The sequence below is a fragment of the Rhinopithecus roxellana genome, chromosome 8 (genome assembly GCF_007565055.1).
Source record: "Rhinopithecus roxellana isolate Shanxi Qingling chromosome 8, ASM756505v1, whole genome shotgun sequence".
In the NCBI taxonomy this organism is placed as follows: domain Eukaryota; kingdom Metazoa; phylum Chordata; class Mammalia; order Primates; family Cercopithecidae; genus Rhinopithecus; species Rhinopithecus roxellana.
The window spans coordinates 132,824,942-132,852,381 of NC_044556.1; the positions used below are offsets into that span (position 1 = coordinate 132,824,942).

At 42.2% G+C, this 27,440-nt stretch overlaps 1 protein-coding gene and 1 long non-coding RNA gene across 7 annotated transcripts in view; one reads left to right on the top strand and one right to left on the bottom strand.

Annotated features, from left to right (window-relative positions):
* LOC115899244 overlaps positions 1–7,874 on the bottom strand; it is a 29,047-nt gene extending 21,173 nt beyond the window's left edge. Inside the window, exon 1 of the long non-coding RNA XR_004058964.1 lies at positions 4,042–7,874. This is a non-coding gene — a long non-coding RNA (uncharacterized LOC115899244). The remainder of the gene's footprint in view (positions 1–4,041) is intronic.
* Positions 7,875–13,325: 5,451 nt separating this feature from the next.
* Positions 13,326–27,440, top strand: part of NPL (N-acetylneuraminate pyruvate lyase) — a 39,849-nt gene continuing 25,734 nt past the window's right edge. For 2 of the 6 annotated variants that reach the window (XM_010368920.2, XM_030935424.1), the window contains exons 1-5: positions 13,760–13,914; positions 15,249–15,353; positions 15,472–15,638; positions 16,236–16,290; positions 18,354–18,437. In XM_010368920.2, the coding sequence (XP_010367222.1) occupies positions 18,370–18,437 (68 nt within the window). In that variant the 5' untranslated portion in view covers positions 13,760–13,914; positions 15,249–15,353; positions 15,472–15,638; positions 16,236–16,290; positions 18,354–18,369. Of the gene's footprint in view, positions 13,620–13,759; positions 13,915–15,248; positions 15,354–15,471; positions 15,639–16,235; positions 16,291–18,353; positions 18,438–27,440 lie in introns of those variants that run through there. The other 4 variants (XM_010368922.2, XM_030935422.1, XM_030935421.1 and 1 more) reach the window with 4 other exon arrangements.

Below are 27,440 nucleotides of genomic sequence, written 5' to 3' on the forward strand. Positions count from 1 at the left end.
CATTTATCTGAAATTCTAATTTAACCAGCCATCTTGTATTTTAATTTGCTAAATCTGACAATTCTAGTCATAGTGTCCTGCCTAAACTTAGCCTGAGGCCCCATATCCTATCTCCAGATGGGCCTCCACACCCAAGACTCCGGATCCTGGTACCTATGTGCCTTTCTAGCAACATCAGCCACAGTTATTACTCTGGCTCTGAGTTTTCTTTTCACACTGACAACTAGAAGATTTCCCTTACTTTTTTCAGTACTGGTTGTAATGGACGGGTGTGGTGGCTCATGCCTGTAATCCCTGCAATCTGGGAAGCAAGGTGGGCGGATCTCTTGAGCTCAGGAGTTTGAGACCAGCCTGGGCAACATGATGAAACCCTATCTCTACCAAAAATACAAAAAATTAGCCAGGCATGGTGGCATGCACCTGTGGCCCCAGCTATTTGGGAGGCTGAGGTGGGAAGATTGCTTGAGCCCAGGAGGCGGAGGTTGCGGTGAGCTGAGATTTCACCACTGCACTCCAGCCTGAGTGACACAGTGAGACCTCATCTCAAATAAAAAACAAACAAACAACAACAACAACAACAAAAACCATGGTTGTATATTTTAAATTGCTGCCACATATCATCTAGATTTTCTATGTGACAGTAGTGGGAGGGAAGGCTTCTCCATGTCAGCTAGTCTGCCATGTTGTCAGAAATATTTTAATTACTTCACACCTGCTGTCATCCTCCACGTGAGCATTGGACTATGCCATGAAAAAAACTGAAGCACAGAGTGGTGAATTCACCCAAATTAGTTGGAGACAAGGGAATGTCCAGGAACAAGTTCTCCTGACTTGTACTTCAGGGATGCCGCCCAGCTCATTCTTTCTATAGGACGGGTTCTCCAAAGAAAGGCAAACAGTTCCCAGTTTTGGCTAAGGTTGGACTTCTCAAACCCTGGGTATTCAAGGATTTTCTTTATATTTTTTGGGCACAGGAAGGAAGTAAAATTCTGACTTGCTATGTTTTACCGGGCCAAGTCATAGATGAAAGGCTAGATGATGAGGTTAAAATAGAAAATTATTAACTAAAAAGGGTTGAAACGTCTATTTTAAAACCTTAGTCAAAACCTAGGGAATGGAAGACATAGAGTCATACGATGAGAAAATAATGTGGTTTTGTATTGAAATGTTTCAGAGAAAGGCCCCTTTTAAAACAGTTCTAAATAAAGGTCTTGGAACAGAAGAAAACTATTTTGTTTTCACTTTAGACATGGAAAATCCCTTGGACCAGAAATTCCAAAATCCTCTCTACATATTTTCTGATTTTTTTCAATAATTCCACATCCTCTGCATGGTTTCCAGGCAGAGCCTAATTTGGCCTTGATCCTGCATGCACCAAAGATCTCCAATTCCCGCCTTTGACATAATGTCACCATGAAGTTTTACTTTCTGTTCCTGTATACTGTGTGTTAAAAGCATCAGTTTGTTCAAGATAAACATTTAAAATCATCACAATTTTTGAAACTCTGTTTCAGCACATCTACACTTACTTCTACATTTTTCTTATTTTTATTTTTAGTATTCCAGACATCTTAAAAATTAATCCATGCCCTGGGCTTTCCACCTACTCTGGCAGGCTCTGCTGCTAAAAATTCACGTTGTATAAGCCTTAAAGAGTACGTGTCCCTCCCAAACAGCTCCCACAAGAATATGAGTTTAAGAAAAGAAGGTATACATTTTGCTAATATAAATCATTTATAATTCAAAAGAAAAAGGAATAATACTTCTCGTGTTTGTCTCTGGTCCCAGAACTTACTTGTCCCACAAGACCTTTGGCTCTAGAGATGGCAATCTAAATTATGACTATCACAACTTTCCAAGCAAATTAAATCAGAGAACTGTAGAATTTCAATATATGTCTTATGACAAAATAAACCATGTAACTTGGAAAACATTTGGAAATTTCAAAAAAGCATAAAGAAGTGGAAATCACATATCACCTCACCACTCAAATATGTTTCTGTGAATAAAACATGTTTTTATGCATAAAACACATTTTAACAAAATGGAATCATACTCTTCAAGTTTTCAAATTTGCTTTTTTCACTTATCTATATATTGTGAACACTTCCCACAGCATTACCTATTTTTACAGTAACACTTTAGTGACTATACATTCCATTTTATAAATATATGTTTATTTCATCAGTCCTCTCTTTGGAGGCATTTAGATTGTTCCCAGTTTATCCTAACGCTGTGATAATTATCATTGTAGTAAAGTTATTCTTGCAGTCAGCTATGATTATTACGTCCTTAGGATAAATTCCCAGAAGTGAAACTGATTGGTTGAACAATATGCACATTGTCAAAATTTTAGGTACACATTGCCAAGTTACCTTGTAAAAGGTTCATCAATCCCACCAGTAGTGTATGAGAGTACCTATTTACTATTAGCTTTGAGGAGTTTTGTATAAACAAGTGATCATCAATAATGCAAAAGTATTTTTCATTTATGAAAAGGATTTACAACATGGCTCCTTTAAACAGTGAGCTTCCTGGTACATTTAAAACATTATTCAATTTAAAATATGATTTTAAGTTTCTGTAGAAATTATCTATAACACAACTAATAAAGAAAATAAGGTATTTCTCTATTTGATTTTTTTTAATGGAGAATGCTACCTTTCAAAGGACTCTCTTTCTGTGTTCATCCAGCCTGAGAAGAGATACCACAGTTCAGCACCATTATTCTGCTCATAATCCATCTTCTATTTCATATTCCATTTCCCGTCATGCACTGGATAAACACGGCAGCACTGACATGATGAGAAGCCTTCCCTGAAGACTGCAGCCCACACTCATCTATCCCTTCACTGAACTCCTATTATACTTATTGTCTGTACCACACAATTAGCACTTTATTATACACTGTCTTGTTCTCTAATTGTCTGTACCACACAATTTAGCACTTTATTACATTCTGTCAGATTCTTTAATTGTGTCATTTATTTTTATCGTATCTCTCCAACTAGATTACAAGCACCAGGGTGGCAGGGATGCTGTCTGGTCCTGCTTTGTCATTCTACATGGCACCAAACACTGTGTCAAGCACAACAAGGTAGGCCTTCAATACATGCTGGAGAGTTTACGGGTTGATTGATGGTAGGTGAGTGAGTTGGGAGATTTGTTGGCTGACTTTCTGGTGAGCTTTAAGTAGGCTGAGTTATCTGGAAGGTAGAGTAGGAAATATTAATTGATAAGGTACTGAGTAATAGAAAATTCAGGCACCATGGTCATTCCACCTACTGTCCATCTGTCCAACCTGCTTTGTTGCCTAGTAAGTCATTTGGTTCTCTCCACTTAAATTTTTCTGTATATAGTCATGCATAACTTACAACAGGGATACATTATGAAAAACATGTCATTAGGCAGTTTCATTGTTGTGTGACCATCATAGAGTGTGCCTACACAAATGTAGACACTATAGCCTACTGCAAATCTGGGCTCTATGGTGTATAGCCTGTTGCTCCTGGGCTACAAACCTGTACAGCATGCTACTATACTGAATACTGTGGGTGATTATAACACAATGGTATTTGTTTATCTAAACATAGAAAAGGTAGAGTAAAAAGACAATACAAAAGACTTAAAATAGTACACTTGCATATGGCACTTACAATGACTGAAGCTTGTAGGACTGGAAGTTGCTCTGGGTCAGTCAGTGAGTGAGTGGAGAGTGAACGTGAAGGCCTACAACAATACTGCACACCACTGCAGACCCTTATAAACATTGTACACATAGGATGTACTTCATTATTGTAGAAAAAGATTTCTTCAATGATAAACTCGGTGAACTGTAACTTTTTTACTTTATAAACTTTTAAATTTTTAAAAACTTTTTGACTCTTTTGAAATAACACTTCACTTAAACACAAACATTGTGTAGTCGTACAAAAATATTTTTTCTTTATATCCTTATTCTATAAGCATTTTCGTATTTTATTTATTTATTTATTTTACTTTTTGAACATTTTTGTTAAAAACAAAGTCACCAACACACACCTTAGCCTAGACCTGCACAGGTCAGGATCATCAATATCACTGTCTTCCACTTCCACACCTTGTCCCACTGGAAGGTCTTCAGCAGCAATGACACACATGGACCTGTCACCTCCTATGATGACAATGCTTCTTCTGGAATACCTGCCAAAGGACCTGCCTGAGGTGCTTTTACAGTTAAGTTTTAAAAATATAAGTAGAAGCAGTACCCTCTAAAATAACAATTAAAAGTATAGTAAACACATAAGGAACACGTATTATCATTATAAAGTATTATGTACTGTACATAATGCATGTGCTATACTTTCATAAGGCTGGCAGTGTGGTAGGTTTGTTTACACCAGCATCACCACACCCACGGGTCTGTGCTATGTGACAAAAGCTATGCTACTAGGCAATGGGGATTTTTCAGGTCCATTATAATCTTACAGGACCACCACCATATATGCAGCCCATTATTGACCAAAACATCCTTATGGGGTACATAACTGTTATGTAGAACAGAGAAACCAGAACAAGTGACCAGACAACATCGTTTTAAAAATTACTGGAAATCACATTATTCCTCTGGTGATTTTACACTATAACATTCTCTAATTGGGGAGGCACTGCTGTGTAGAGGAAAGAAGCCATGCTTTGGAATTAGAGAGACTCCTTACCAGCTATGTGATGTTTAACAAATTGTTTAACACCTCTCTCCCTCTCTCTCTGCTTCCTCATCTCTGAAATTATTGTGATTATTTGTGATACTGCCACTGAGTGTCTGTAAGTCTGCTAGAGTGTTCTTATTTTTCCCAATTTCTGCAACTATCATGCCTTGAAGGAAGTGTTAAGTATATTATTACCATAATAAATATAATTAATACCTCTGTTTGTCTCACACACTACTTGAAGAGTTTCTGCCTAGGCTGTGATTAATGGGTTTGTTTCTCAGTATGTGTAGAGAATAAAGTCAGATAAAGTTACACAAGTTATCTTTTTTCCTGATTGAAGTCATTTGCATATCACAGTCTATCACATAACATCAGATTATGTCCAGTAAATAGTAACAGAAGAAATGTCCAATATTCAGCATTAACAAATTTGTGCCTCAATCTGTCATGTTCACCTCTGCTATAAAAACTTAGGTGAACCGAGCATGGAGTTAATTATATTTCTCTGAATTTGGAATGATAAAAATAAAATGTCCTGTCCCTCTGTGTCATCTGCTTTCCCCTGTCTAATCAATATGTTTTGCCATGTTCTATCCTTTTGTGTTTTTGACCTTGTTTTTTTCAACTGGCAGGTACACAATAAAATGTAACTAGTCACCTGGCTCTTCAACATGTTATTGTTTCAAAACAAGGTCAATGAAACCTCCCCCGAAAGTGCTGTCCTAACCCTGGGTCTTCCCCAACCCTGAGGGTCCAAGGAGTCGAGAGAGCTGTGAGTGGCTGCTCTAGAAGAAAGTGGGTGCTCTTCAAGAAGAGCTTCTCTCCCTCTGCATGTGTTGCCTGAATTTCCTTTTGGCAAAGATGGGCTGCTTCTTTCGACATATCTTCGCTAATTGGGCTGTGTTCATTTATTCTTTCAAAAATATTTACCAAGGTCAGCTGTGTAACAGGCAGGGGACTGTATGCTGGAGATACAAAAATGAACACCACACTGTTAGGAGCTCACTTTCATGGAAGCCACAGTCTAACGGGGGAAGCAGACATGTCTGCAGACAATTGCCACACAGTGAGATAGGCATTAACAGAATATGCATGGCCAGGCTATCAGCTTGAGGCCAGTAGTGCCCACCACAAACAGTCAACTTGGTCTGATAAATCTAAGGGAGCAGTTGACCTGGCTGTAGGTGCTGATTAGCCTGAAGCAAAGATGACTGTCGGAAAATGGTCTCGTGGTATCTCAGGGTGAAGAAAGGAGAGTGGGAAAGGATAGCCTTGGGATGGGGGTGGGGTGACTTTGGTTCCCTGTACTTGCTCCATAGACTCATGCCTGACCGCTACAGAGAAAGAACCTGCAGGTAGAGAGGGAAGGGGCTCAAGTGAGACAATGAACACATGTCATGTTCTTTGGGGGCCCAAGTGAAAAATGTGAGGCAAAGTGGAAGAGAAGAGGCTTCGTTCCACAACTTAGTAACAGTGCGGTTGATGGCCTTTGGGGCCCAGGGAGAAAGCAACTTTGACTGCGACGAGACACTGCCCCCCAGTGGCCTCGTGGCGGCGGGGGGGGGGGGTTAACAAGAAGCTCAAAGTGGAAGAACAGGCAAGAGAGGAAGCACATTGCAGGGATCACCATATCCTGCCTCCCAGTAATAATGGGAAGGTGGAAGGGAGCAGTGTGTCGCATTAGGCAGGTGGAGGCTCAAGCTATGTGTGTTACCACTAATATAAGAACTATTCTCATTAGGGCTGGTGTGTATAGGAAACCTAATTCTCCATATGCACAAAAGTTGTGGGAACACACACACACACACACACACACAAAAGCACTTATTTTCTGATCACAAGATTAAGCAGTGTGATGCCGTGATGCCTATACTGGTTAATAATGGAATTGAGGTCTGGTAGGTGGAGAGACAAGAGGCTCAAGATAAGCAATAAAAGGAGACTCAGACACCAGTGTTGGGGTTGGGGAGAACTGAGAGATTATGAGAGGGAGTTCAGCCAGGTCTTCTCTTCCCCTCAAACAGAGGGGCTTAAGAAGCTTAAGGAGAGCTCTCAGTGGAGGATTCAGCAAAATGGAACTACAGGAAATGGCCTTGAGGCTGGAGACAGGCTGGAGGTAAATAACTAGACAGAAATGTCCACAAACAAATTCTAAAACTAAGACTTATCTCCTAAGCTAAACAAAATGAAAATCTACCTACATGCACATAAATAGGATTCAAACAAAAAATAACCTTTCAAACAGTACTAAAGGGCACATTGAAAAATAAGTCCCTCCTGCCCTCAGCCCCCTTCCCCAGAGAAGCAGTTGGTGGCTGCCTGGCATGGCCTTGGAGTGCTGCCCCCCAGAGTCTAGATCCATTATTACATAGATGTTAGGGGACCTCCAGAATCCCTTGAGCTCTAAAACCAGCACCCATCTCTGTGTCAGTGCTGAACCAGTTGTTAAATATTTTGAACATCACTTCTATCCTTCTAGAAATATGTGCACATATACAAGCACATCCCTACACACACCTGTTTCCATTTTCATACAAATGGAAGAACTGAATAAACAGCATTCCACATTTTGCCTTTTTTTGTGCCTACTTGGTCTATCTTTAAATGCATGAATATACATTGTACATTTTTCTTTCAGAAATAACAGAATTTAGGTTACAGAGATAACAGAGTACCTAAAACTGAGAAATGGAGCACAGGAGTAACGCAAGAGACTTTGGAATAACTTCTGGGAGTTTTTCATTAGGCGCCAGTGACCCAGGCGACTGCAGAAACCACTCTGAAAGATGGAATCTGAGTGCGCTAGTCCAGGCTAACAGCACCCTGCAGGCTTAGGCAGAAGGAAAAAGGAGGGACAAAATCAGTCACATTTGCCCAGGAGGGATCTAAGCTTCCTAGGGCCCTGACTCTTAGTACCTAAATACAGCAGTTACCGAGAATCAAACCAGCCTCGGGTGGCACCAAGTTAAATTTCAAATTTCACACTCTGAACTTTTTCCAGGGAGTTTTTCCTTCATTCAAAAGAGACTAAACACCTAAAATTTGTTTCTCCTAATTGTCCCATTTTTACCTCAAATGCTGAAGGAAACATAGAGTTTTATTCATGAGAGAGAAAATACTTATAAACTAAACTTGAACAAGATTTTAAAGTATATTCTACATATTGGAAAGCCAAGAGCACTAGATGTACTCTTCTAACAGGTATGTTTATTTTAAAAACCCAAAGAACCAGGTGGGCGCGGTGGCTCACGCCTATAATCCCAGCACCTTGGGAGGCCGAGGCGGATGGATCACGAGGTCAGGAGATTGAGACCATCTTGGCCAACATGGTGAAATCCCATCTCTACTAAAACACACACACACACACACACACACAAAATTAGCCGGGCATGGCGGTGGTGCACTCCTGTAGTCCCAGTTACTTGGGAGGCTGAGGCAGGGGAATCGCTTGAACCCAGGAGGCGGAGGTTGCAGTGAGCTGAGATCACGCCACTGCACTCCAGCCTGGTGACACAGCGAGACTACGTCAAAAACAAACACAAAAACAAAACCAGTAAGTGACAGGAGGCAGGAGTGTTAATTTTCCATGTCTCATTTCTATGTTTCTATACAACATATTTTCATTATTTTAATATAAATGAGAGAGAGGCAGAGATTGAAGAAGAACATTTAAAATTGAGGGTGTAAACTGCATAGGAGGAGGACAGAGAATGGGAGCAGAAAACTATTATCGAATACTTTTGTTATTCCCTGATGTCCCCAGAAATTTTCAGTCTAGAAAAAGTCATAAAGGAGCAATTTCTGCTGATAGACTGTCACCTAGTGGTGGATTTTTACCTTATTCATAATATAAGTAGCTGCTGAGCTTTGGAATGTTTTTAGAAAACATGCTCATTACTCTTTAAGATCTCCGGGGAACCTTTTACAATACTGTCACAAGCAGAATGTAACTCACTTTTGTGCTTCCCAAAGGTCTAATGTCCTTGTAGGCAATAGCTAAAACAGGTTGCACATCCTTCAAAAGGAAGTTTTGCCTCTGTAATTATTTGAATATTGTCAAAGAAGCCCTGTAGGCAAAATTAATATTCGTAACTTTCTCTTCTGTTTACAACTCATAGCACCCTCAGTTTTCTCCTTGCTAATGGCCAAACTAGGCCCATATTTTCAAAAGTTTTCTCCATTTTTAGGTGGTGACAAAAGAGTGTATGTAACCCACTGGCCACATTGGCCTAGAGATACGATTCAGGACAAGGAAGTCACAAACTCAGCAAGACACAAAACAAGACAATGTTCCCCAGATATAATCTATGCCAGGAATCCATCCTGCTTGGTCACAAAGAGGCATTACGGTCCTCTTTGTCCAGTCCTTACTCTCTGTGTGACACCAGCCCTCTTGGCCAAGAGGGTTCCCACTGTTGCCTTAACCCTAGTCAACAGGGAGGCACCCTGCTCCCATCAGTGATAAAGTCTATGTTCAGGCCACAGAGCCAGCACATAGCTCTCAGTTATCAACACCCATTCTGTATGCCATACTATTTCAACCATTTATGCAGTATAGGCACTGTATGTGTCACATGAAACAGAACAGACAGACCACATCCGCACCAAGAAGTTGTGATCAGAAGGGAAAGCACTGGGTGTTATGAGGAGAGGTTGTCACCTACATTGGGAAGATCTGAGTGAGGTCCCTCTTAGGAAGGTTGCATCTGAGTAGAAGTCAGTCAGATGAAAAGCATCCTTGTCACATGTCAAAGCCCTGATCTTGGTAAGGACTTGGGGCTTCTGAGGAACTGAACAGAGGCCAGATGCTATAAACTAACTCCACAGAAATAAAGAACGCCACAAAATTCCAGGAGGCTTAAAATCTGTAGTCACAATAGCAGCATTATTCATAACAGCCAAAGAGTGGAAACAATTCAAATGTCCATCAACTGATGGGTAAATAAAATGTAGTATAGCTTTTTAATGGAAAAGATAAATAAAATGTGGTATAGCCATACAATGGACATAAAAAGGAATGAAATCCTGACTCATTCCACAATATGAATGAATCTTGAAAATGTTATGTATGCTAAATGAAAGAAGCCAGACACAAAAGACCACATAGCACGGCTGGGTGAGGTGGCTCATGCCTGTAATCCCACACTTTGGGAGGTCAAGGCAGGCAATCGCTTGGGCTCAGGTGTCTGAGACCAACCTGGGTAACATAGTGAGACCCTGTATCTACAAAAAATAAACAAAAAATTAGCCAGGTGCAGCAAACACCTGTAGTTCCAGCTACTTAGTTGAGGTGGGAGGATCGCTTGAGCTTGGGAGGTCAAAGGTACAGTGAGCTGTGGTCATGCCACTGCACTCTAGCCTAGGTAACAAAGCGAGAGCCTGTCTCAAAACACACACACACACACACACACACACCCCATATAATTCCATTTGTATGAAATGTCCAGGACAGACAAATCTATAGAAATAGATTAGTGGCAGCCAGGCGCAGTGGCTCACGCCTGTAATCCCAGCACTTTGGGAGGTTGAGGCGGGCAGATTATCCGAGGTTGGGAGTTTGAGACCAGCCTGACCAACATGGAGAAACCCCACCTCTACTAACAACACAAAATTAGCTGGGCATGGTGGCACATGCCTGTAATCCCAGCTACTTACGAGGCTGAGGCAGGAGAATTGCTTGAACCTGGGAGCCAGAGGTTGCAGTGAGCCAAGATGGCACCATTGCACTCCAGCCTGGGCAACCAAAAAAAAAGGTAAAAAGAAGGAAAGAAATAGATTAGTGGCTGCTTACAGCTGGTGGTGGGGAGGGGAAATAGAAAAATGAGTGACTACTAATGGCTAGGGTTTTCTTGGAGGGAGTGATGAAAATGTTCTAAAATTGTGACACAGGTTGCACAATTCTGTGAATATACTAAAAACTACTGAACTATTATACACTTAAAATAGATGAATTGTATCATAGTGAACTATATCTCAATAAAGCTGTTACTTAAAAATCTGGAGTCACAGATCTTAGGTTAAGAACGCCAAATATAATGCATTTTTTTTTTCTTCTAGCTCTTTCTCCTTAAGAACCCAGTAGGCATTCACTAAAGGGCTAAGCCAAAAGATAGCTGAGCATGGCTGCACTATGCTGCCCCCTCCTGGGTTCCCAAAGGTCCTCTAAAACCAAGCTTATGCACAGGACTTTTCCCTTCTCAAGAGATGTCCCTCTCCTAGTTAGCACTCACACTTAGAAGATAAACCCTAAAGGTCAAGGGTTTTTGTCCCAGGGCCAGGAATCAGTTCAACTTCTATTCATGGCCTGTTCCCTTCTCTGAAGACCTCTGAACTCTGATTAAAAAATAAACCCTACCTTTTCCATCAGCCCCATTGACATACCCCTACAAGCCAGAATTTCCAGAAGTGACTCTCATACCTGGTTATGTGTTCTTCACAGTGAATGGAACAGACTCTTGCTCACCCGTGGACAGACCTTTTGCTAGACCACAATGGGTAACAACACTTCAAGATCCAAATTAGGTCTCCTTCCTTCATAAGTGTTCCCCAATTTAGCAGTGTTTCAGCTGTTGAAAATCCATTTTCTCTTTTCTGGTAAGTATATCCTTACCAGAAGATAAGGGGAAACTTTCTGGGTCCTACCCCTCACCCACAGTCAGTTCAGGAGCCTGTGATGGGGGCATCACCTCCAGCTCCAAGGATAGAACAAATGACTGTTCTGACGAATTTCATTGCACTGTATCTCCCAAGCACTTTCCCCTGCACCGGTGGATTTCAAATTTGAATTGTAGCAAACAAAAGTTGATGCAAAACCTGACATACATTTGTTTTAAACAAAGAAGAGTTGATGGTAGTAATATTTCCAAATTTCACCCTCTTGGCCTGCACATGGATAGACACTATGTCCTGCACTGTGGGAAAAACAAGGAATAGGACACTGATGCCTGACTCGAACACCTTGCAGTGGAGCTGGGGGCAAGAAATAAAAGCACAAAAAGTAATGATGATTAAATAATACTATATAATAATAATAGAAGAAGAAATCTCACAGAGCCTGCCACTTGCCAGAAGAGGGTTAGAGGCCTGCAGTTCAGCACTGAGCCTTTTGCTGTCTCTCTTCTTCTAAGCCCTACTCATTGTCTGATATTTACCTTGGCTGTGACCTTCCCCAGTATGACGTTTCTGGACCCTCCTGCCTCATCTCACACACACACACACACACACACACACATACATACATATACACCCCACCCCTTTCAGCCCAGATTAGAGCTCAGTGTTCCTGTAATATCTCTGTACAGGTCTATCACTGCATTTACCATATTTTAAAAGTATGATGTCTCCCCGACACTTCACAGTATAGGCTCTGAGTTTCATAAGGGCACAGAGTGGATACTCTAAGAATGCAGTGAGATTCTCCCTACTCTATGCTCCTTTCTTCCATCTTTCGTTCATGGATGTCAGCCCTACATCAGTCTGCAGGATGTTCCTGTCTGCTCCAACTCCTTCCCCCAATAAGTCTCTCACACATCTAATCCCATCTTATCATCTGCTTCTTGGCAAACACTAACAAATTATTATAAGGAATTACTTTGCACTACCATATTTATACAAAAAAGTAGTTTGTTCATGCATTTAGAATATTGGTTTCTTGGTTGACAATGTTAAGCCTAATGACCTATACCTTTTGGGTATTGACACACTTTATTTTGCACTTATTAAAGTGTGACTTTCCAAAAACAAAAAAAAAAACTTTCATTGTATCATTAGGATATGGTATAAGACTTGTTAACATTACAAACAAAAACCACCAAAACCAAAAACCATGCTGTAGCCTTTGGAGAACTTGCTTCATGTATCTAAGGGTTTTTCTTTTTCTTTCCTTTTTGTATTTATTTATTTTTTTCCTGCAGGATAACATAGTGTTAAAAGCACAAGCTTCTGGACTACTTGAAATCAAACCACAGCTTAACCAGCTCTATGGCCTTTGGCAAATTACTTCAACTCTTTAAACCTGTTTCTGATCTGTAACATGGAATGATCCTTGCTCATCTGTAACATATACATTTATAAAACATGACCCACCAAAGGGGTTATTTTAGGAATTAAATTTTAAAACGGCTAGAATGGTGCAGGCTGAGTAAGCACTGAACACAGTACTTATTAGCTATTATCTCTGGTGCTCTGTGCCATGCAAGAACTATTAGAATACATTTAAAAGCACTTTGCAAATTGGAAAGCCCTTTTAACAATTTAGTTTCTCTAAATGTAATAATAAGCATCAGCCATCGCCTTTTACGGAAAACTGAGGTGGAATCACATCAGCAAGAGAAGACTGAGGACTTGTCTCTGGCTCTGTTCCTGGTTTATTAACACAGTACATGATCCTAGAATAACAGACTCCTGATATTCCTGAAAGTAGAGGCGGTTGGGTTAAAAATACTTTTCCCTTTCAAAACTCTTTCAGATATTCTCCAAAAGAAGCCAGAAAAGCTCCTGAATGAGTAGATAATTCACTTTAAAATTCGCTCATCAATCCTTAACACCCGAGTCTGCAGGGCTGGTGCAGCGGCGTCAGCCGGAAGAGAGCTGAACGCCCATGGGCAGTTGGGGTGTGTCCGCACGCCTCGGAAACAGCAGCCCAAACCTCACAACGCAGAACCACGAGATAGCGGGGATTGCAAAGCCCTGCGCAAAAGAAGGAAAATTAAGACGCAGCGGAGCCCAGGAGGTGTCCGCACGCAGGAAGGACTGGCCTGCAGACGAGACAGGGAGACGTTTGCACTCAGCGTGGCGCGGGTGAGCGGCGTGCTCTCGGGCACCCGGCTGCCAGTTCGGATGCTCCCGATCCTCGGGGAGCGGGGGCGCTGCGCCGGAGTCACTTCAGCCCACGTTGTTCAGGTGACACCGGGGAAGAGCAGACTCCAGGTGTGCAAAACGTTTCGGGGTTTTGGGGCTTCGGGGCCGACGGTTCCGGGCGTGCCTCGCGGGCGGCGGCGCAGAACTACAACCCCCAGGCTCCCCGGCGTGGCGGCACGTGGGCCCGGGACGGGCGGCAGCGGATATAAAGCGCGGCGGCTGCTGCCAGGCGGAGCGGCGGCACTGACGGAGCGGAGGCCTGGTGGGGGGTGCGGCCCGCGACTGCGCGGGCGAGGCCCGACGGAGGCAGACGGCCAGACGACCTGGGCGTTCCGGTGGAGGGGCGCTGGGGCCTGACTTGCGGGTGGGTGAGACGGTGACGGACTCGGAGGAAAGGGGGAAGGCAGATACGCTAGGAAACGGAGCTGGGAAAGGTGTGAATGCGAGAAGTGTCGGGATAGACCAGGGCAGAAGGACCCACTCCCCCGGATTGTTTGCAGACAGCGTATCTGCCGGGTATCCGAAGGTCCTTTCCTCAAAAATAGAGTTAGCAATTGAGCGGAAGGGAGCTTAAAGTTAAATCTGATACATCCCCCCTTCACTTTAGGAGAAATTGATGGTTTTCTGCTTTTTAAAAAATCCCTATTTGTATTTCCTCTTCTCCGAGTACCTGTCGCTTAAGATATTCTCTGCCGGGAGGTACATTCTACCCCTACTTTCTGTCTCTTGAAAAAACAACAACTTTGCCATTTAAAAAACTTTGACTTAGGCAGCTTTAATTCTTTGCACTAAGTGTTCTTATCTGTGGATGGAGGTATAAGATTTCAAGAGTAATACACCCTCCCAATATTTCAATAATAATATTCTAAATTCACATTAAGCCTTAGGCTGGAGAACATTTGAGCCATTCTCTTTAGCTACTAGCTCTGAAAACTTCAAAGCATAACATTCCCAAGTTTATCTAAAACTTGAATCTTAAAAATATTGGTAATTCTCTGTTACGCTTCAAAGTATAACATTCCCAAGTTTATTAAAAACTTGAATCTTAAAAATATTCTCTGTTAAAGACTTTTTTTTTTGTTTTTGCTTTTGTTGTTTTAAGACAGAGTCTCACTCTTGTCGCCCAGGCTGGAGTGCAGTGGCGGGATCTCGGCTCACTGCAACCTCCACCTCCCGGGTTCATGCGATTCTCCTGCTTCAGCCTCCTGAGTAACTGGGACTACAGGCGTGCACCACCACGCCCAGCTAATTTTGTAGTTTTAGTAGAGACAGGGTTTGGCCATGTTGGCCAGGCTGGTCTCAAACTCCTGACCTCAGGTGGTCTGCCCACCCCAGCCTCCCAAATTGCTGGGATTACAGGAGTGAGCCCTCACACTGGCCAAAGTCGTTTTTATCCCATTTCTTCTTGTAGGCATTTCACAGTTTGCAAAGGCAGCAAATTTTTACTTATTTAGTGTGTTGCTCTGTGCAAAGAAATTTTCAAAGCTGTCATTGCCCCCAGATGGCAGACAGTCTAGGAGAGGAGCCAAAACCACCCTGCTTAATAACTCCGATGTAAGGTCTTTAATGAAAAGCCAGCATTTGGGGGAATTCTGAGGTTTAAGAAATTATTTTCGGCTCGGGTATCAGGGAGTCCCCTGGCTTTTAAAATGAGGGGTTTTTTTGTTTTGTTTTTGTTTGTTTGTTTTTGTTTTTAAGCTATACCTGCTGGAATGGATAAAGTGAGCTTTAAAAGCTGGTCAGACTGAAAAGATTGAAGTGAGAGAACCACAGGAACAAAGGCAAGCAGACAGACAGTGAAAGGTAGGTAGAAGGAACAGCAAACAGAACGCTGAGCAAGTGCAGTGCAGGCGTGAAGATTTGAATAGAGACCCAGACCCCAGGGAGTTGGGTCTTTAGCCTACTGGCATTTTCTGAACAGGACAAAGACAAGACCAGAAATGCTGGTTTCACTGGAAGATTAACCTGACAACTGGTGTGGATTGAAGGAGAAGAGAAAAGGGATTAGGACAGTGATTCCTAATCCCTATCCTACACTCCCACGGACCCTGTGTTTTGAATTTTTGAACTAATCAAACTACATTTGTGGTAATTAGTTTTATTTCTTTCCATCAAAGACTCATATAAAACTGCCAATTTCAGCTTCTGATGAATCTAAGAACATCAGTGTTACTGTCCTTAGTGTGAAATAAATGCAGGCAAAAGCACAAGACTATGGAGTTTTATTTAGCCTGAACAGCCTAGTAGTGTTGGATTTAGGAGATGTTTAATGCTGACTCAAGCTCTCAGGACTCTTATCACTTGAACCTTCTTGGGCCCTGTGGACCTGGGGTTTTGCCTATTTGTCTAGATAAGAGGTAACAAAGGGGCAAATTATAAAGTCATAAGGAGGAAAGGAGGAATAGCAGAGGAAGAAGATAATAATTGAAATGACTTAGTCCCTAAATAGACAAGAGTAGTGAGAGTTGGAAAGGAGGCACCAGCAGAGCAAAGATAACTGGGAAGATGATGCTGGTAAGGGCATGATAGTATTTTCTGCTGTCCTATACACATCAGGCAAGACTTCATGGAGGGCACTGAACACGTACTCACTATGTGTCTAACGTTGTTAATTACTTTACATGAATTAGTTAATTTAATTCTTTCAACCCTATGAAATATAATTAGTATTATCCTCATTTACAGAAGCGGAAACTGAAGCAGAAAGAGGTTACTTAATGGGCTCAAGGTCACCTACCTGGTAAGTGGTAGAGCCAGGATGCAGATCCATGAGGTCTGACTCCAGAGCTGGCCATCTCGCCCCTCTACAGTAAGGAACAAAGGAGATGGCAGGTTCCCTTTCAGCATGTTAAGTCAAGATGCTTGTAGGAGTGTTAGGTGAAGATAGACAGCAGGCATAGCATCAATCTTCTTTGATGCTTAAACATCCCTCCTGGCAGGGAGATGGCCTAGGTTATGGGCCTTTAAGGCTCAGAGGCTAAGTGGCATGCTTTTGGACTGAGGGTAGTCACATGAAGCTCAAAGAGTGATTAGAGCCACATCTTATGATTTCTTATCTTGTGTTTTCCCATGGGCCAGGTTATTGGATTCATCTTTCTGAACTTCCAATCTGATTTTAGTCTCATGTTTGAACTAGGAAATACAGAGCAAAGCTACATGCAGGACTTGATTTTAGGAGCAACAGCAACTGTTGCTGGGAACATGTCTGTTTGCAAGGAAAGTATCATGTTGTCTTTCTACTGAAAGCAGTCAGTGTTACTCAAGGGCTTACCTGAGCCAAGACTCTTGGGAAAAAAAAAATAGAAGATGTGGTCGCTGTACTTCAGAAGTTTATTCTCCTATTTGGGAAGATAAGATGAACAATTAGAAGAGCAAACAAAACAAGATAGCTCATGACTAAGTACTACATTGTGTGGATTAGATTTAAGTATAGTGGGCATTGGGTTTTTGAATGTGCCAATAATGTCAGAACTATAGCATAACCCTTCTTGTTGGTCACCTATAGACATCTCTTTATTTGCTACAAGGCCACTGTCTTTTGTAGAATTGTCATCAAATACTATCTGATTATATTTTATTTTCATTTTCAATTGTTAGACATTGAATTTGTGGTTTGGAATTGCATTTGTGGCTTTTTATGTCTTATAGCTCAGAAAACAATAATGCTTCCATAACTAGCAAATGTCAGAGCTGCGAGTTGAACCAGGTGGTCTGCCTGTGGAACCCAGGCTGTTAACCAGTCTGTTCTGTTGCTTCTTGTGGCCCATTCAGAGTCTTTTACACTGATTATGGGCAGGTACACTCTCTGCCAGATGGTGAGAGATCCTTTGGCCCCAAATGAGTGGTGTGAGTTTGATTCAGCAGTGAGCTCCCCGTCTGCGGAAGCCATGATCCAGCCACAGTCTGAACACCTCATTCAGTCACCCACATACTCTTCTCTCTTGAACACCTGGTGTCAAGCAGAGGACTCACTGCAGAGAGCAAAGACAAATGAAACATCCCTGTCCTGGGAGCCTGCTCTAGTGGGGAAGAGGGAGGTGTGAATATGCAGTCTACATGGTTAACTAAAACTAGGAAAACTGGACAAAACTGGGCAAAAGTAGGATATGAAAAGTTAGGTAAATCTGAAGGTAGTTATGTAAATCAAGATGAAACCTTAAGACAGGTTTGTTTTAGGTGAGATTCTAAGAATGAAGACAGTGGAAAGAGAAAATGTCCCCTTTTATGACCATATTTCAGTTTAAGTAATAGTGCAGTTGACCCTTGAATTACATGGGTTTGAAGTGTGCAGGTCCATTTACACAGATTTTTTTCAACCAAATGCAGATAGAAAATCAGTATTTGCAGGATGCAGAATTCTCATATGCCAGGCTGGGGCTGACTGCATGACTTGAGTAGGCATGGATTTTGGTATACACGGGGGTCCTGGAACTGATTTTCTGTGTATACTGAGGCATGACTATAATTCACTGTATGTTTTACTTACCTGAGTTAGGTTCAAGCTCTTTCTTGGGTCTACTGCTGTTTACCTCTATCCTTTGAGGTTTTAGATTGCTTCCATCATCTGTGTAGATAAAATGGGAGGCTGTCCACATAGTATTTTCTCAGGTCTACCCACTCCTGTCTTAAAGTTTCCTCCTCAATAGAATTAGGCTCTAAAATTTCACTGTCTTGTACTTGCTCTGTGTGTTTGTGTACTTGTAAGCACATTTTACAGTTCTAAACTAGAAATGGACTTTGCCTAGGAGTTTTATCATTGACATTCCTTGAAGAAAGAGAGAAATTACATTGTATGTTTTCCAGACCTACCAGCAGCTCAATGGCCTTCCCAAAGAAGAAACTTCAGGGTCTTGTGGCTGCAACCATCACGCCAATGACTGAGAATGGGTAACTATCATTTGGGGCCTTGAAGGGATCAGTTCTCATTCAACCAAAAAGAAAAGTTCTTTGTAACAACAGTCACTTAAGACCCTGCATCTCCGTGGAACTGTTGCCAAAAGGCAGCTTCTGTCTGTCATCCCTCTGCACTATCTCTGATCCCCAAGTCTGGGGAGGCATTATTATCTCTGACCCCAAAGTCAGAGAAGCACTATATCACCTTGCAGAAAGGGAGAAGGTGAGAAATGGCAGCTTGCCTTTCTCTCAGTGTCTGTAGAGCCACAGAGCAAATTCTCCTTGGATTTCACGACAGCTCTGGCCTTTCTAAACAGCACCAGTAGCATTGGATAAAAATCCCATTTTAGCATAATTGGATGTCAAGCACTGATCTAGCCCCTCTCAGGATCCTATCTCTAGACATCAGCATGATTCCACTTCAGGCTGTTCATAGACTTGATAAAAATGTCCTACCCTAAGGAAAGTGGGAAGTTATCTGCAAGATGGACTCCTTACTCATGTTTACAGCCTCATTTCAACATTGACTAGATGTTGGGCAGCGGGGGAAGGGAAGTAACAACAGTTCATTGTTGACTAATCATTACCCCAAACAAGTATTTTGACCTCCAGATGAATACAGTGGCAGTCCTTCTGCTCAAAAATCAGATAATAAAAAGACCCTGTGACATAGGGAGCCATGCACTATGTGTAACTCCTCCTTGAACATCACCCCGACAAAAGAGAGTTCATCCACCTCCTGGATCTGTATGTTTTTGACCCGTCAGAAGAGTCAGGCTGCCACAACAGTTAGAATGCTGGTTTATTTAATCTTCTCCTTTCTTTCTGTGTAGTATAATAATCATACCTACATAATGAATTATAAGCATTAAATGAGATAATTCATACAACAGTGCTTAGCACAGGGTCAATATGCACTTAGGTCAAAAAGTTTGAACTGCCTTTATAGCATAAGACAGAGGCCAAAGGAAGATGTATTTAATACACCTTTTACAAGGGACTGTCTTTTTGGTCTTGCTGAATTTATAAACCTTCATCTTACCCCTTTAAAGGAGATGAAATTTCTTATGTCTTTTAGTATTCTCCTTCAAAGCTGGCCATTTTGCAGTTCTGCCTTAGAGACTCTCCAGTGAGTCCAAGATTTCTGACTTCTAAGATCCATGAAAAATCACATCCGTACTAGGTCTAAATAAGATTCTCGCTGATATGGCATTTAGATTACTTAGCTGGTTAATAATTTTTTTCTGTTACTTCCCCTTTCCACAAGTTTTAAGAAAGACTGGCATCAGCTGTTTCTCAATGCATCAGTCACTTGTTCGCAGATCAAAACAGAAGACATGTGATTGCATGAATCGGCAGGATTTACTTCCTGTTACAGAGTGAGATCCTGCCTGTAATCTCCTAACACTGCATCTGGTCCATGCTACTTTAACCTTTTAATAAGACCCCTCTTATCCTGGAAGTGCCTTCTTAAAACAGTTTTGTTTGTTCATCAGGGACCCATGGAGAATGTCAGTGTGTTCTTCCTCCCTGTTTTGCTGTTTTCCTGGAAGGCCAGATCCTATGATTAGAGATAACAAAAATGACTGTTTTTCTGGATCTTTTTCTGTTTCCCAAAAACCTGTGGTCCTGCTGCTTCCATTTTACTATTTTCTCATCAATTCTGTATTTTTCTTCTAGGAACCTTACTTTCCTGAGGTGTGAAATCAAAAAAAAAGAATGCATTATGTGTAGGCTCTTTAAGAAACAAATTAAATAGTGTAGGTCAGTGTATAACACAGAGTAGACAGGCATGTGAGCCATGTTAGTTCCCCTTTTCTCCCACCACCTGCTTCATCAAACATTCCTGTAGATACAAAGTAGTTTTGGAACACCCACCAAGAACATGTAGGCATTAATGTACTTACCCACAAGGGAATCTGCACTTCTGGCATGTTTCTAAGACACGTGTTGGAAGGAAGGGGCACATGGAATCTAATACCTGGAAATACTGCCAGGTGACCTGCCACTGTAGGAGTTCTCCTAACCTGGCATGTACAGTATACATATCCTCCATAATTCTGAGTGGCTGAACAAGGACTATTTCCCTAAATCCTTTATTTCTTCTCAATTCCAATGAATGCTCAGTAACAATTCAGCGTTCTGCATATAGGTTGATGTCCTGGAGTAGGGTAGCTGGCAGAAAGAACATGGATAAGTAGATCTTAGTGAAACGATCTGGTCCTGGATCCCAAGCTTTGCCATCAGTTAACTCTCTGACCCTGGGGAGATCTTGTCACCTTTTAAGAGCTCTCTTGGCCAGGCATGGTGGCTTACGCCTGTGATCCCAGCACTTTGGGAGACCAAGGCGGGCGGATCACAAGGTCAAGAGATCAAGACCATCCTGGCCAACATGGTGAAACCCCGTCCCTACTAAAAATACAAAAATTAGCTGGGTGTGGTGGCGCACACCTGTAGTTCCAGCTACTCAGGAGGCTGAGGCAGGAGAATCGCTTAAACCTGGGAGGTGGAGGTTGCTGTGAGCCAAGATCACGCCACTGCATTCCAGCGTGGGCAACAAAGCAAGACTCTGTCTCAGAAAAAAAAAAAAAAAAAAAAAAAAAAGGCTCTCTTTCATATTCTCCAAGGAAAGTTCAACCACATTATCTCTATAACCCTTTCCAACTCTTAAGAGTCTGCAGTCCTCTTGTGTTATGTCATTGGAGATATTGTGGGGATCACCATTAAATAAGAATGTAGAAAGTACGTGTAATTCCAGTCCATCGTCCACGCTGTAGCTCAGTGAGCTTATCCTAGCAAATAAATCGGATCATGTCACTCTCCTCTTTAGGGATCTTTTGACTGTTTTGTCTGAGCCTTGCTACCCATCATATGGCCCATGGACCAGTTGCTCCACCACCATGGGAACTTGGTAGAAATGCACAATCTCAGGCCCTATCATACCACAGATCCATCCTGCATTTTAACAGTGTCGCAGATGATTCTTTAGCACATTAAAGTCTGAGATGAGCTGGTCTAAAGATTAAAGCCCAGACTCCCTGGGATAGCATAGGAAGTCCTTCACAGTTACCTTTCCTGCTTCATTTGTCACCATACCTCTTCTATCCTTCATGCCTTTACTCATTCTGTTTCCTTTGCCTTTTCCTACCACCATCTTCTTTCTTGCTCCACTTGAACACTTCTACTCATCTATCAAAACCATCCTTAGAAATTCTTCCCCAATTCTCTTAAAAGGAGTTAGATGACCCTTTTATAGCACCCTGTCCATATTCTTCCCATGTGATCCCATAGCACACTTTTTTCATTGCATGAAAATTATGTTTATAATTATTACAATAACTTTTTGTTACTTGCCTGTGTCTTGCAGCAGGCTTTGAGCTGCTTAGCCCTATTCAATAGATACTGAATACCAGCTAGTACACAAGGACTGAGAAACTATCTTATTTATCTTTGTATCTTAAGCATGTGGCATAGTTGTGGTAGCTTTTGTTATTTTATGAGTGAATATACTGTGGGAATTACTAGTGCTGAGAGTCAAGAAAAAGGGAAGGAAGTGAACACTGATTGATGCTATGTCAGTCATCATGTGGGCATTTCATTTACATGTTCCCACTTAACAACAGCTCTGTGAGGGAGCCATAGGTATCTCTGTCCTGGCAGTTGAAGAAACTGAGATCCTAAAGGCTAGCCCAGCTGCCCCAAGCCACACAGCTAGAAAGGGAGGATTTCTCTACCTATCCAGCCCTTGCCTTTTTATACACTAGCAAGTCTAATGAAAGACTTGCCTTTTTTTTTTTTTTTTGAGACGAAGTCTCACAGGCTGGAGTGCGGTGGCACAATCTCGGCTCACTGCAACCTCCCCCTCCCAAGCTCAAGCGATTCTCCTGCCTCAGCCTCCTGGGTAGCTGGGATTAGAGGCGTGCACCACCCTGCCCGGCTAATTTTTGTGTTTTTGGTTGAGACAGGGTTTCATCATGTTGGCCAGGCTGGTCTCAAACTCCTGACCTCAAATGATCTGCCCGTCTCGGCCTCCCAAGGTGCTGGGATTACAGGCGTGAGCCACCACACCAGCCAAGACTTGCTTTCCTTGTTTGTTCTAAGAAGTCACTTTTTCTTTGGGCAGGCTCACAGTCATTAGAACAGAAAGTCCATTTCAGATCTAAAATGTTAAGAACAAAAGTTATGTTTTTTCCCTCAAATGCTCTTGGCATCACCCTGGGAATCTTCACAACACCCTCTGGTAAAAACAAACCTGTTAACCCCAGTGAGAAAAGGCCTGGCCTGCTTGAGCCAGACTGGCATAGATTATTGTCTTTCTAACAGTGTTTGGGACGCGGGGACCCAGACTCCCAGAACAACATTTTCCACCTCCAGCAGGGTGGGCAGGTTAGTCCTGCCTGCCTCCCTGCTGAAAGAATTTTAAAATAACCAGGTGGCTATTTTGCCAAGAGTACGTATAACTCCTATCTGATTGAATGCTGAGAGATATGTATAAAAGGCAAAAGAAAATGGAAAATCAGGTTTTCTAATATGCATGCCACATCATGTCAGGTATGAAAATAGCCTGTCCTGTGGATTCTGTCTTCCCAGATGAAGTGAAAGTCTTTCATGGTGGTTTGTGCGCCAGGAGAGGAAACAAAGAGCAATAGGGATTTCTCCCTGAAAAGCCACTTCAGAAAAATTCTATTACGCTTTTACCCTAAGAGAAGAGTTGTAGAGTCTACCTGCAGTTTCACAATCCACCCACTCTGGACCTCAATTTGTGGCAAAAAGACCAGAAGACTTTCTTCTGCTTATATAGTTTGGGCAAGCTAAATGTCTAAGAACAGACAATTAGAAAAAGGAGTTATATTCATCCATAAAATAGAATGTTTAGCCGGTATAGTATGGACAATCTAAAAATGTGGGAAGATGTTAAAATTAGAATGCTGAGTGAAAAATATAAAACTGTCTAATATGGCCATATTTATACAAGAAAATAATATAATGTGTATTTGTGAGTAGAAGAATATCAAATTAAGAGGAATCATCTCCAGAGATATCCTGAGTGGGTTTTCTTTTTTTATTGTATGTACTTAAGTAAACTATATAGCTCCTGTAATTAAAAAAAAAAAAAAAGTTAAATAAAATTAGTGGGACACAGTGGCACACATCCGTAGTCCCAGCTACTTGGGAGGCTGAAGTGGGAGGGGAGGATTACTTGAATTCAGGAGTTTGAGGCCAGCCTAGACAACATAGCAAGACCCTGTCTCAAAAAAAAAAAAAAAAAAAAAAAAAAAAAAAAAAAAAAAGCCCCAAGACATGAATCTAAACCCAATGCAAAGAATCTGAATCCCCAGGAATTAAGACATTAAACTGGGTTTAAATATAAAAATGACTACAGCAAGCATGGAATTTGGTTCTGGGTCACTCTCCCCTGATGTGCCCAGTTGTTAGATGCGTAATTGGGGCTTGTGAAAGAAGAGAAGATGCAGTGCAGCCTATTCAAGTGAATTGACTTCTGTCAACTCACTTCTGTGAGCACTGAGCTCCAAATGCCCAGTGGGTGGGCAGAAGAATAATTCAATCTCATTGTTTCCAGTCTCTCTAGTGACTTCCTGGTAACTGATCATGGATAATGGCCACCAGTGATGAAAACAGACCTAGGTACCATGACAGTAGGGTGGGAAAACAAGTGAAGGGACAAGCTGGGCATGATGGCTCACACCTGTAATTCCAGCACTTTGGGAGGCCGAGGCAGGCAGATTACTTGAGCCCACGAGTTCGAGACCAGCCTGGGCAACCTGGTAAAACCCTGTCTCTACAAAAAATACAGAAATTAGCTGGGCATTATGTCATGCACCTGTAGTCCTAGCTACTGGGGAGGCAGAGGCCAGAGGATCACTTGAGCCTGGGAGATTGAGGCTACCGTGAGTCGTGATTATGCCACTGTACTCCAGCCTGGGTGACAGAGCAAGACCCCGTCTCAAAAGAAAAAACAAAAATGGACAGAGTCCTCATGGAGAATTATTTTCACCCTCACCCTGCCTTTTGGGTGCCTGTGTAACAAATGTGGTAGCAGCCCTGGATGATTTCACCCCCACTTGTGCCTAGAGCTGCTGAGCATCCCAGCCCAAGGCTGCAAACTTGCACCTGCAGAGTCAGGCAGGGATCTGAAATGCCTGAGGGACCTGGGGGCATCCAGTCCTCTGAAGTGGGCCTGCTGCTGCTCTTTCTAATTTCCAGCTGTATGAAAATGTAGCCCTGAGGTTTTTTGTTTTGTTTTGTTTTGTTTTTTGAGACCGAGTCGCTCTGTCACCCAGGCTGGAGTGCAGTGGTGTCATCTTGGCTCACTGCAACCTCCACCTCCTGGGTTCAAGCAGTCCTGCCTCAACATCCCTATTACAGGCTGAGATTACAAGTGCCCACCAATATACCTGGCTCATTTTTGCATTTCTGGTAGAGACGAGGTTTCACCATGTTGACCAGCCTGGTCTCAAACTCTTGACCTCAAGTGACCCACCCATCTCAGCCTCCCAAAGTGCTGGGATTACAGGCATGAGCCACCATACCCAGCAGCCCTGACATTGTTAGATTTTTCTGGCTTTTCAAATACTCATTTGTTTAAAGAAAAAATATAATGTCAGAGTCAAACACATTTAGAGTTAGCCCCTTTTCAACCTAGATCTCTCTGAAGAGGTCTGGTAGTTCCAAAAGGACTTAAGTCCAAGAACATTTTCTGGATGATGGCCACCGCCCCCAAAATTCTGCCATTAGTGTCATTCTTATAGGTTAGGGGCATTTTATAAGAAGCAGCAAACTACTTTCTCCTTTCTTGAAGGGGCAGATAATGCATAACCCATTAGACCTCTAACCCGGAGTGAAATTGTCAGCTGAATAGCCTGTCTCCCAGCAAGACCTGAGGGAGAGAGGTGAGTGTAGGTGGAAGCACTATCCAATGAGGCCATCAAACTGTGAAGTTCATGGAGGAAAAAAGAGCTTCCAGTTTCACATGCTGGCCTAGACCTGCCTAAGTGTGCAGCCAACTCCTTAAAAGAGGATGATACTAGAATAGGGCCAAGCAAACAGTATCTCTCAAGAATGTTGGAAGGGTCGGGCGCGGTGGCTCACAGTTGTAATCCCAACACTTTGGAGGCTGAGGCAGGAGGATTGCTTGACCCCAGGAGTTCGAGACCAGTCTAGGCAACATAGTGAGGCCTCATCTCTACCCAGAATTTTAAAGTTAGCTGCACCTGTGGTCCCAGCTACTTGGGAGGCTGAGGCAAGAGAATCACTTGAGCCCAGGAGGTCAAGGCTTGCAGTGAGCCACAGTCATACCACTGCACTCCAGCCTGGGTGACAGAGGTAAACCTTGTCTCAGAAAAAAAAAAAAAAAAAGTTGGAGGAGGGAAGGAGGATCATAGGGTTTTGTCCTGTTTATCTAGATTCAGCTCTTTGATGTCTGCTTTCCAGCCTCCCTAGCTGTCATTTATCAGTCCCTCTTCTGAGCCCCCATACAATTAATTTTTGCCTAAGTCATAGCCTTCATTATATTTTGCTATTTTAATCACGTATACTATCTTCTTTACTCAATTAATGTAATAGTGAAATTTCAAACTATTATGCAAGTGTGGTGCTAAGCAGCTTGTAAAGGCAGAGCTCATGGTGATTTTATCATTGTAAGTTCCCACATCACCACTCCTTTGCCCAGCCTTTGCTGAACACCTGGGCTGTTCCAGGTGCAGACTGAGGCCAGGAGGGAGCAGTGTTAGGATATGGGGCATGTGCCATAATGAGGGAGTTCGCTCCCCTTATAGGCTTTATAATTGCATTAACACACCTTTTCCCAAGCGGAAGGCTCAGGCCTGCTATCTTTACTCTGAGCTTATTATAGGCATGATTGCCTGTGTGTTCTTTGCATTTAGTAGCTTTCCTTTTAACCTCAGAGTCAGCTGTTCTCTAGCTTTCCTCTTCTTGTTCTTATTCCTTTTGACATATACAATTTGATGTCTTTGTTTCCTAGATGCATCAGATTTTTTGTTTATTTGTTTTATTTTTGTTGTTTAAGGAATTACAGTAGATAAAGGTGAAAAGAATGTTAATAAGGCCAAACTTCAATTAGGATTCTCTGGCCCTGTGGACAAAAGTGCAGTGGCCGCAGGCTAGCACTCTGTGTTCTTGGCAGCGTAACCATGGGCACAGTGTAACCATTTAACCCAGGCTTGCTGCACCATTTTCCTTTGGATTTCACTCTTCATTGGCCATCATTCCCCTCCTACATTTTGATTAAGGACAGGTTGCCCAATACAATTTGTGAGTCAGTGCCTAGATTTTGAAATCAGTATGATTTTAAGAGACATTAATCTTAAGCATCAGATCCTTAACAAGGTTAGGGTGCCTCAAATTGCCAAGTGCATGCAGATCACACGGGGATCTTGTTAAAATTCAGATTCTAACTGGGCAGGACTGTGTGGGGCTTGGGATTCCACGTGTATAATAAAGTCCCCTGGATGCTGATGCTGCTATTCTGCCTTTGAGAGGCAAAGTGATGACAAAGTTCCTTTCTAACTACTAACCTTGTGCAATATAAAACCAGCAAATACAGATGGGTTTAAGACTCCATGTGTTGTCCCAAATATTAAGTGCTAAAATTCTTATAATATTAAGATTGACTCTTCCTGTCTTGTGAGCCTAAGAAATGAATGTTTCCATCCTCTGTAATGACTTCCTAATAATTGATCATGGATAATGGCCTCCAGTGATGAAGATAGACCTAAGTACCCTAAAAGTAGGGTGGGAAAACACAAGAAGGGACAGGCCAGGCATGATGGCTCCTACTTGTAATCCCAGCACTTGGGATCAAATGGCAAATGTTAAGTTCTCATTTAACTAGGTCTCCAACCATCATTCTTCCCCCAAAAGGGCAAAAGCGCTGGCCATATGGGCTTTAAAGAGAGAGTGTTGGGCAAGAGATAGTTCCATAACTACTTTTTAAATACTGCTTGTGATGAGGTGTAA